We start from the raw sequence: 11552 nt of genomic DNA, 5'->3' as shown, positions 1-11552 counted from the left end.
GCTGGTTGAAAAGTGACTAAAATTTAGCTTTCAGACAGGATTTCTTTCCACTTTCAAAGGTGGAATCCCTTTTAGTGCCCGCTGAGGGAAACCAAGTGCAAACTCCTCTGTGGGAGTTCAGAGGCCCTGGGAGACTTGAGCGCTCAAAGCAAAGGCATGAAAGGGAAAAGTGTGTCAGTTGTCAGGACTTAAAATTTCAGGGGTGGTTAAACCCAACAGAAGAGCACCTGGCATCGATCTGCCATGTTTATGAAACCCTTCTCATAAATGATCGTCATTAAGAGACACTAAAGTATGACTGATGACACCTTGGGCAGCCTTAATAGGACTCTGATCACCAAGAAACAAAACTACATAAAGAGAAAACTAGCTAACATCTCCAGCCAGCTGACTTTGTTCCCAGCATGCTCTGCTGCCTCAGGTTGTTACCCAGGTGATGAGTAGCCACAGATGGCTTTGCTGTGGGTGAGAGAGCTCAGCCAATGAGGCTTCAGGGACTGAACAAGAGCAACACGATTGGTCAGGGCCAGGTCGGGGCGACGGGCCAATGTGGGTTGTTAAACCGTCAGCGGCTGTCAGGGGAGGAAGTGGGGACATGGCACACAAACAGAGGCGGGCAGATGGGCTGTATGTACAAATTTACAGCCCCGGTGTGACATATTGTAATATTTAAAGTGTCACTAACAGTATCATTCTGTCATCTTTAATCCTGTGACTGCATTTCTCTTTCCTTTCCATGCCTGTTAGAGTGTCCATAAGTTTAGCAGAAAATTTTGTCCTGTCTAAAACATGCCTCCACAGGTAAAATAAGGAGCTTGACGACATTTTTATTAATAGATTGAGCTGAAACCACAGAAAAAGTCAGTTCTTCTCTTGACGAGTGTCTCGCCTTGAAGGTTTCCAGTGAAGTTTTTAGCTCACTCCCTTTCTCCTGTGACAGCCATAATGATAAATCCACCCTGACACGTCCAAGATGAATATGTTTTGCTGAGTAATCGAAAAATAAAATTAAATAAAAACAGGAGACAAATGACCGGCTAAGAGCCCTGGCCAGTGCAGCAATCACACCAAGTGACAACTTGTGCTCTGTATAAAATATGCTCTGTGCATGCTGGAGGTTTGTGTGTGTGTGTGTGTGTGTGTGTGTGTGTGTGTGTGTGTGTGTGTGTGTGTGTGTGGACGAGAAACAAGAGAAACACACTCTGCCGCCCCTCAAAAGAATATTCCATCATAGCAGATTTACAATGTATCTCTCACCTTACTGCAGTGGACACAGTGCCTTAAAAGACTTAAGCACTTATTTATCAGTGTGCACGTGTGTTCATGTGTTGGTGGAAGGCGTGGTGGTTGTAGTTTTTTCTGACAGGTAATTCCAGTCTCCTGCTGTGATTTATGGTGGTCAGAACTCAGGAAACATGCACACACTGACACGTTACACACACCCACACATGTTGAGTCCTCGTAGCCGTCCAGAGACATGTTAGTTACACACTGCACATGCTCTGACTGAGGATTTAAGAGATTATGATGCATGTCGTCTGCTGACAAATTAATTGATTTGATCCAATCATGTAATTATGAAGCTTGTACAGCGGTGTGCTAATCAAGGCAGCATTTATGGAGCGTTTTACAACACAGTGAGGCGCCATTAACAGTCGTTTGTTGCCCTCCTGTATCAACACGTGTTCAAACTGAACCACACATTAAGTAAAGCATGATGGCTAGAGGTTATCTATGGTCCACCCATAGACTGTATATTAAATGGACGTAGTCTCCGTGATGTAGTGTCTGTGAAGTCATCCGTCTGTTTCTGAAAAAGTTTAGGAGGGGCCGTAGGTGGGGCCATTGTAGAAATGGAGTGGGGTGCTGTGGTACTATGTGAAGCCGACCTGTCAATCAGCTGAGATGAGGCTCTGAATGGGTAAACTTGTCATCTTGATATCTTCTAAACTGCTACACTCACCCCTGTAGATAAATCAGCTATTCAGACAGAAGGCATTTTTGGTTCCAGGCCTTAAAAATGCTATGAAAACAGCTTTTTTTGGCTTAGCGTATATGTGATTTCTGGTACCTTCAGAGCCAGTGGACATTCCACAACCTGCAGATTTTAGCACTTCTGCATTGCTTCTTATTTTTAGACCAGAGGTTTCTGCTTGGGTTTACCTTGGAGGCTTTCTGTTTCCCAGAACTACCTGTTAACCACACATCATCCCACTCATTACCCAGCTACTAACTTAAGATACAACCACAGTAGCAAAAAAGTTGCTAAAAGATGGCTTACTGATTTAAAATTATTTATGTCTGTAGTTTAAAAAAAGTCCCAGTGGTTCCATGGAGCTGCAACCTAAAGTTTCTCTCACCTGCTCCATAGGATCCATTATTCAAGTATCCATGTTGTTTAGCCTGCAGAATTAGCATGCTGGCTGAAGCTAACATTTCAGCCAAATTGTTTACCAATATGATGCTAACAGAAGCAAATGATTTCACCTCACCCCACGGTCTGCTGCACAGATGGATATAGCCTAGCATGTGATCAGTTTCCGTCTAGCATTGCTCATGTTAAAAGTTTGTAATCGTAAGGCAAAACTGTAAGATATGACAACAAAGATATCAGAGTGGCTAGCTGACACACAAACCCTCCATCCCTGCAGAAGCTGTGATTTGGATTGAGTTAGGATGTTGTTGTCAGATGTTGTGGATGTTTTGTTATCAGGTTATCTGGGTGTCGTTCCATTATTCATTACTTGTTTATGTTCAGCCTGTTATGACAATGTGCTGCTGAAGTTCCTGCACAGGTGACTCTGTAATGCATGCAGCCTCACATCCAGGGCTCTCTGGTTATCATCTTTTCACAGTCCAGTATGGGGATGCTTTCTATATTCTCTCCATTAAGGAAGGATAAAACATGATTGACAGCTACTATGACACACCTCAGATGTAAATGAAGTTGCTTTTCCTTCAGATCATGGACAGATGGGGCTGCAGTGCCGAAGATAGGAAGAAGTTTAGTGAGTCGCTATATGAACCTCTGCAAATCCCCTCAGACGAGCGGTTTATTAATTTTTCATCAGAAGGACTGGTGTGTAAGAAAAGGTGCTCCAGTGCTGCGCCAGGATTTCTGAGCTAAAAATTGATTTGCATTTTGGAGAGGACCCTGATACTCACAGTCAGCTGCAGTGTTTAAGATCCTGAGCCAATACACACATAAATCTTTTTATGTGCAACAAATACAAACCTGCTGAAGTAGCTGTGCGGACATGTGTTGCATTTTATGGCTGGACTGCAAGCTCAGGAGAAGAGAAAAGTGTAATTGTTCGCATTAATCTTTGCTGTCTGGAACTTACACAGAAAAATACAAGTGCAAACACAATGTACAAATACACACACACACACTTACAAAGACGAATACAAGAGGGGCAAAACTGTGCAAAGCTAGCATCTACTTCACCGCCAACTAAGTGTGTGTTCAAGTCACTACACCGCCCATAGTCATCCCAAAAGACTGAGATCAGCATCCAACGCAGCCCACAACTTTTGCAGACACCTCCCCCCACTTACATCCCTCACAAGCACAGTGTGTGTGTGAGTGTGTGTGTGTGCTGGTGCAGCTCATAGATCACATGCGCTGACAGTATAGATCATTGTTTTGACTGGTCCTTGTCTTGATGAAGGGTAAATGCCTGTCTTAAACACACACACACACACACACAGAAAGAGAGAGAGAGAGGGAGCATTATACAGCTTATCTAAAGATCCTTGTGGAGACTTTTTCCCCTGCAGTGAAGCCTCTTCAGATAAAATACGAGCTCTCATCACAGAGTAAGACCTTAGCCGGCACTGACAGATCAAGAGAAACTCAGAACAAGAGAGCGCTTCAGACTTTATATCTTTTGTGTCAAGAACATTTAAACACAACAAGACAAAGAGCTTTAAGCAGAAAAGTGCCAATTTTTATCCCCCAAACACTTCTTAGAAATTATCATCACATGGAAGTGCTAAATACCTTGGACTGTATAAAACATGGATGTGGTCTCTGCAGCGTCACCCGTCTGCTCCTTATATAGTGAAATGAAGCCAATCCGTGGACACACCCACATTGGTCATGACTTGGACTTTGAGCTTCCTTTATTCAGCAATAGGGTGCCCGTCAGTTGCGTGAGCTGAGCCATGTCTCTGATTGGACAATCAAACAATTCTAATATCTTCTAAACCACTGAGTTAGAAAAAAATCAACCCACCCTACATTGTGTGTTGATAGCAAAATCAGCATTTCAGACCCAAGCCGTCTTTTGAACCAGGCTGTAAATATTTTTTTAATGCTGTAAAGTCTGTTTTTTGGCTGGGTGTGTATGTGACTTCCAGCCTCAAGCGGATCCTTGATGAACAGCAACTTTTAGCCCCTCATATAAGCTTTTCTAATCTGGATGTTGCCCCTGGCTAAATAACTGATTCTTGGTTTCCATCTTACTTTCTTGAGTGTGCTAACAAACAGCAGCTCGTGCTTGCGCTGCAGTCAATTGACCAGTTAATCCACATATTGTGTGACTCATTTGCACATGTTTTTGAGGCACAGAAGCAGTCAGTTGCTCTGTGGACTAGACCAAACTGATGGGTCTTTTCACTGTGTGTTTGTGTAATCTTTGGATAATTCTTGGTACAGACATCTTTATCATTAGGGATAGGTACCAAATTAGGTACCGACCGAATTCTGTCAAAAATACCAGGCACCGATTCACGCAAAACCAAAAGGTATATTAAGGCACCTAAATGCATCCTTTTGTGACTGTGAGGGAGTGGAAGAATAGGCGATTTTCCATGGTAGACATGAACAAAATATTGCTAGGTTATATATTGAAGGATATGTTAAGTTGAAATTTTTTATTTTTTATTTTTTAACCAATTGATATTTTTTTTACTACATGAGCACAAAAAAGTACCAAAAATTGCCATGTACCTGGCAATCAGTACTGCATCGTTTCAAATGTGAAGGGTACCCATCCTTATTTATCATTCATTATTGTTTTCAGTCAGTATACAGAAAAAGTCTAATTTGTCCTCAATTTTTAGCTTGGTTATCTTACTTGGTCACAGAAATATGATGTAAATGTAGAGTTTCCATGTTTGCATTTATCTTTCTGTGAATTTATTTCAGGAGCCTTTTTCTTCTCCTCTCCTTCTCTTCTCCCCCTCCTTCAATGAAAAGAGAGATTACTGATATAATGGAGGCTGGGTAGTGAGAGGAATTGGATTGCTTTACTCTCACTAAGAGCTACAGGGGAGAGGAAACATTAGGTGGAGAATTGTTGGGCAGGACAAAAGTAATTGTGTTTCAGTATGTGGGAGCAGGGGAGGTTTTTTAAGGGGTTATTTGAGGTCATGTTGTAGTTGATACACCTAGGTCTGTGTCCGTATCCTAGCAACACTCCATCAGGTCCACCTGCTTGATGGGCATTTGCCCAATTGTACTTGCAGATGCTCAATCTGCTCATCCTGTCTGCATCCTGCTGAGTTATCTGATGCTTTCATTTGGTTTTTAGCTACTGAAAACTAGCATGAATGCTAAATGTGTTCTAATAGGTGTTTGAAAAGTCAGCGCATAGTTTCAATCCCAGAACTGGAGAACCTGAGTCCGAGATGTATCATAATACAACACAGTGTTGGATTGAAACACAGCCTGAAAACAAGTTTGTAAAACATTAAAACAATTTAAAAAATTCTCAACAGCATTTTTAGATAAAGTTTACTACTTTTGTAATAAATGAATAAATAATAACTTTAAATTGCACATTAAGATTAAAGATGTAATGTTTTGCAGAATAAATGAGAGTCTAATCTTGCAGAGTGAAACTATACACAGAACTTGGCACAAACTGAAGCTGAGTGAAAATCCTCATTTGGCCCCTAGAACCTGTTTTTTTTTCTTTATATATTTAAGTTTCATGATGTTCTACAAGCCTCCTAGACTTCTGACACCCTACACGAGTTTCACCATAATTACATCAGATGTTCCATGTTTTTTCCTTTAAATAACAAATCTTTGATGGCTTGTGTCAAAAGAAATAAAAGCAGGAGGGAGTGAAAATCCAAATGTACAACAAAGGGGAGCAAAATATCGAGTAAACAAATAGAAAAAAAGAGAGAAGCTTCTGCTGTTTCTATGTATGTGTATTAGTGTGTGTGTGGCCTGTGTGCATTACTCCCAGATAGATGGTTACACGGCGCAAAATGGGCTGTTGTCTAAAGGAGCAGCCTGCACACTGCTATCGATTTCTCCCGCACTTCTTCCTCGGCTATGGTTGCACATAATTAGGTTCAGCGCCGCATCCTATGTCCAATCAAATAGCTTAATACTTCTCACCTGGCTGCCTGCGGGGCCAGTCAGATTATTTTAATCAGAAAAACCACTCAATCCCCTTATCTCTGCTGATTTCATCTGAGCATCGAGTGGCTGTACGTGTGTGTGTTACCCAAAGCAATTTAAAGGGACATGTACACACTTGGCGCTTTCTTCCAGCTATCTATCAACTTCCTGTTGACTTACATGCTATCATAATTGCTTCTAGATAACATTCACACATGAGAGTATGAATGACAAAGCTAATTCAATTAGCTTACTGTAAATTACAGTTTCATAAACTGGATGAGAAGGATTTGGCAGATCTTCTCTTTCCCCCATAGTTTTTCCTTTTTTTCCCCCACTTCAGCACACTGCAGGATGTGCATGTTCTATTTAAAGTTTGCCATCACGCAGCAGCAGAATGGGGAGAAAGGAGAAGAATGGAGCGAGAAAAGAGAAGCTGTCTCCCTCCTGTGTTGTACATGACCGCTGACACAAAGAGTGAGGGAGACAGAGTGGGGAAGGACAGCAGTGATTAATGTGAAGGCTGTGTGGACCCAAGAATATCTTCCCCCTGCCCTCCATCTTAGCTAATGTGACCTGCCATATGGGTCACTCTGCACAGTTTGTGTGTAAATGTGTGTGCGGTGGGCGCTAGGATATACTATGGTCTTTAGATCCTACTTTTTCCATTTGCAGCATATTTCCAGTGCGTCTACTGTCTACTGGTAAAATTATTTTGATTGAATTGCCCTGCTTTTTAGACTTTATTCTTTCCTTTTGGTGCCCTGAGCTTTGCATGATTTACAACTCAAAAAAAAAAAAAACACTACTTGCCCACACTTGGGTTCTACACAACCCTTATTTCAGCCTCCATCTGTAGATCTTCACTCTAGGGGCTGTCTTTTTAAGGTTCCCTGCTCCACAAAACCCCCTTCCCTCTGAGTGGCCAGCCCTTCCGAGGCCTGTCAGAGGGGGAACTATTGCTGCTACCATTTGAACCCGGAACTGGGAAGTCGGGATCGGGAGTGAAGTCATCTCTGAGTTCAGCGTTCCAGTTGTCAAGTCGGAAAAACTTGCCTTAACAGCAGTATTTCTGTGTATGAACATCAAACAATACTCTATAAACAGCTGATTTATTGCCACAAACACTAGTCAGTAATTCTAAAATAAAAAGAATACAACAGAAGCTCAATTACTGCTTACCCCTGAACTTGGAATTTCCTCCGACTTACAAGTCCAGTGGGCGTTCCCACTCGAAACTTGGAAATTCTGACTTCCGAGTACAAATGGATCACAGCATATGAGCAGATGTTGGCGTACTAAGCCCACCTGACCTCATCATTTCAGGAAGTCTTGTAAAGATTTCATAAAGATCTTGTACTATTTTTAGAACAGAGCATTTTAGCAGTTGACTGACAGATTCACGCCATAGGCCTACCTTAACGCTGCCTCTTTACTTGTAGTCAGGTTGTCCATGAAGTAAGGTTGAGTCAACTGTACCAATGACAGCTTCCAAACTCTGCTTTGGACACCACTCTGACATGATCTGTAATTTGTAGGTGACTGTTTCTGAAACTGGAATGGTGATGGAACAATTCTTATTGTATCACTTCCAATAAAAGCTCTCACACACGCACACGCACACACTCACTCACATTGAAATGTTTTGCTGGAGTTTCAATAGATTTTTATTCCTCAGCATAATGATTTCATCTTCAATACAAAAGATTCTGTGTGAATATTTTATTATGGTAATACTTCTAGATTGTGATTTAACTTTTCTCATGCTAATGTCTTTAATATTCTTTTTCCTCTGTTTCTCCATGCTGCCATTCATTTCCCTTCTTCTCATCCCTTAACTCTTCCGCCTCACTCACCTCTCTTTTCACTCCCTGCCCCCTTCCTTTTCTCCTCTCACTATCAGGTACATGATGAATGTGACGTGGGATGGCAAGGACTTGTCATTCACAGAGGACGGCTACCAGGAATTCCCCAAGCTGGTTGTCATTGTTCTCAACAAGGAGAGGGAGTGGGAGAAGGTAGGATCTACACCTGTGTGGTACAATAACAGATTCATAATCCAGTTTAAGTATTTAAAATAGTTTATTTTATACTTATTTTTCAATCGAGATAGTAAATTTGAAATCATTTTGCATCTTACATCATTTCTAATGGTGCAGTCTACTACAAAACAGCATTTTAAAGGAAGGAAATAGAGGGTGTAAAGAATCGTAACTTAACTTTAAAGCTCCTGTGAGGAATTTCAGCTTGCGATTAATCAAATTGAAATAAACTGTAAATGTGTTTCATGTTTTTATGACCTTAAAAAGCAAACAAGAGCAATAGCAACAAGACTGGTTATGTATATATTGTAATTATTTATCTTAAAAAAATGCTCTTGGGGGTAGGTATCATTTAAGTTGTAAGCGATATATGTTTTGTTCCAATTGTTATTTCAAGTTAATGATATTGCTGAAAGTAGAAAGACAGTAAACACTGCTAACACAGGCTCACAACAAAATTAGCTTAGAGATAAGAAAAATCACACTGTCCACCTGAGGGCGCCAAACAAAAGGCTCCTCACAGAAGCTTTAAATATCTAAAAAATGCATGGAGGCGTTTGGTTGGTGGCTGGTTGATGATTTCTTAAATTACATCCCTGATGTTTGTCATATTTTGAGTCCGTCTGTTTGTTATCCATGTTACCTTTCTTACTGTCTTTGAGTTTCAATTCAACAAACCCTTTCTTATACATGTGCTAACACTGACTTTAATTACCTCTATGTGAGTACAAAGATGGTGTACTTTATGTTTTTTTTTTTGTTTGTTTTTAACATTGACTGACATTGTTTCCTTAAATAAAAGCTTGCTCATCCATTGCAAACATAAGTACAGGTAAACCGGTAAGTGATGGGTTGGCTAGCAGTGATAATAATTGTGGCTAACCGGGATAACACCTGACTACTTAAACAAAGTGTGACATTTCAATATTTTAACCCTTACGTATTGCTCATAGTCTGTGCTTACCAAGCACCAACCTGCAGTCTTGAAATGTGAAACTAATGCAGAAGTGTTAAAACTGCAGTTCCTTCAAGTGCCCACTTGAGAGGGGGTGCAGTAGTACAAGGAACCACATACGCACCCATTCAAAAAGACAGAATCAAATGTGTCAGCCTGGTTTAGAAAAGTATGTAGTTTAAGTGCCTTGTTTTTCTGTCCGCATTCACTGTACTCATTATTTTTAAAGATATATAACTTCAGAGTTTTGCTCATATAAGGGCATGGCTGACTGAATGAAGCTAGAATGGTGACGTCAAACTGGTGACGTCATGTTTTGATCATTTTAGAAAGAGTCTTTAAACTTTGGGACTGAACAAGAACATTTTGGGCGTTTGTAACATGTCTGAACAGTATGTCGGGGTTAAACTGTCCAAACAGCCACTTCTAAATGTTAAACTCTGCCTCTACCTCACTGTAAAGATCAATGAGCTCATTTACTAACAAGCTTATGGATCCCTTCACCTGCTTAATGTGAGAAAGCTCCTGTAATAAATGGCTCCAGTCAATGGCGGCAAATTCCTGCCGTTGTAATGGACTTTAAACGGCCGCCATGTATCTTTATACCCACATCTGGCTGCCTCTCTGAGACTTAAATACCTCACGTTGATGCCCCAATAGCTCATCATTCAGGGTGGATTAGGTGAGGAGGGAAAAAGTGAGAGAAGGATGGAAAAAGAGGAATAATAAAACAATGATTTGGATGAGAAACAGAGGGAAATAAATGGTTATGCTTTCCGTCGTGTCATTTCTCTCCCTCCCCTTTACCACCATACCATAAAGTCCCGCATCTTTCCTCATTTCTATCCTTTCCTTCATGTTCTTTCCACTCATCCCTTTGCCTACGCTTCTTACCCACCCCAGATTACCGTGTACTCTGTCCTTCTTTAGCTCTGATTGCAGTTGTGGTCTCTGATAGCCCCTCAAACTGCAGTTAATCAAAACCTGAGACCTCAGTTATTGGGGTGGCATGGGGTCACTGCCCATACATGTCAGTGTGTTTGTGTGTTTGTGTGTGTGTGTGTTTGTGTATTTACCTTTCCACACTGGTTAGAGATGGGAACACTTCTCAGGCAACCTATGCATCAGTAGATCTTAATTCAGGTCACATGGAAGTGTGCGTTTTACAGAGCTCACAGTAGTCTGCCGCAATCTGCAAAGTCTCCACCCAACCTTTGAGACTGGCTTTTTCATATTTCATACTGACACACAACCACACACAACCACACACACACAAAGGAGCCTTTGTTGGTTTGCTGACGGGAGGTAGAGTGTGTTGTTGTAAACAGAGAGCCAGAGAAATTGATTAGTACCACTTCACTGTGGTGCAGAGAAAGAGAGACACGGAGACCCAAAGTGGAAACGTAATTGGGAGCTCGCTTCTCTCCCCCTCTTTTTGCTGCACTCACCCTATCCATGCGCCAGAAATCAGTAGCTTGCACGAAGCAGCAAAGGAGCGAGAGAGAGAATCTTCCTCTATGATCAAGAGATAAAAATTCAGTAACTGCACTAAAATATGGATATGCACTAAAAATATAAAATGTGTTCCCTTGAGGCAGAGGAGAGGGAGAGACAGGCAGAGGAGGAGCTATATGGAGCGGTACTGAGACGAGCAAGACACAGAGACAGATGGGCCCGGATAGAGGAAGCAAATGAGCACAGGAAAAAGAGACACAAAGAGACAGAGAAAGGTGCATCCGAGCCACCAGCTTGTGCATATTTTCTCTTTTTTTCCCCCTCTCGTTCACTACAGGTGTTTAACACTTGGGTTCTCAAAGCATTCACACCTGCTGGTCTCTGTGACGAACACACCTGCTCACACACAGATTTGGGTTGGATGGTGTACAGTTGAGTTACGAAAAGAGGCTTTTGAAAATGTTACACCTGCTTGCTATGACGTTTATTGACTGTTTTTTTACACAACTGCCAGAAAGTGACGGTTTCTTTGAAGAAAGCTCAGATTGTGGCAAATCAGGCGAGTGTATTTCACTTGACGCAGCAGGGCACAGAGCATTTATGCAACAAATGTTTTTACCTCTGAAAATGTACTCAACACTTACCATGCATTGGCCTGGAGAAAGAAGATGCAAAGGATTTTTCAAGTATGAAAAAATGATCCGATGTTGCATCCGAAGGGAACAAAATCAGTCTAATC

At 41.4% G+C, this 11552-nt stretch overlaps 1 protein-coding gene across 4 annotated transcripts in view; it reads left to right on the top strand.

Annotated features, from left to right (window-relative positions):
- grin2aa (glutamate receptor, ionotropic, N-methyl D-aspartate 2A, a) overlaps positions 1-11552 on the top strand; it is a 176062-nt gene that overhangs the window by 126929 nt on the left and 37581 nt on the right. For all 4 annotated transcript variants that reach the window (XM_074695980.1, XM_074695979.1, XM_074695981.1 and 1 more), the window contains one exon: positions 8265-8379. In XM_074695980.1, coding sequence (XP_074552081.1) covers positions 8265-8379 — 115 coding nt within the window. The remainder of the gene's footprint in view (positions 1-8264; positions 8380-11552) is intronic.

Source organism: Halichoeres trimaculatus, unplaced genomic scaffold (assembly GCF_033239565.1).
Source record: "Halichoeres trimaculatus isolate MK-OKI-2021-1 unplaced genomic scaffold, fHalTri1.1 fHalTri1_scaffold_20, whole genome shotgun sequence".
In the NCBI taxonomy this organism is placed as follows: domain Eukaryota; kingdom Metazoa; phylum Chordata; class Actinopteri; order Labriformes; family Labridae; genus Halichoeres; species Halichoeres trimaculatus.
This window is presented reverse-complemented; position numbering and strand designations above follow the sequence as displayed.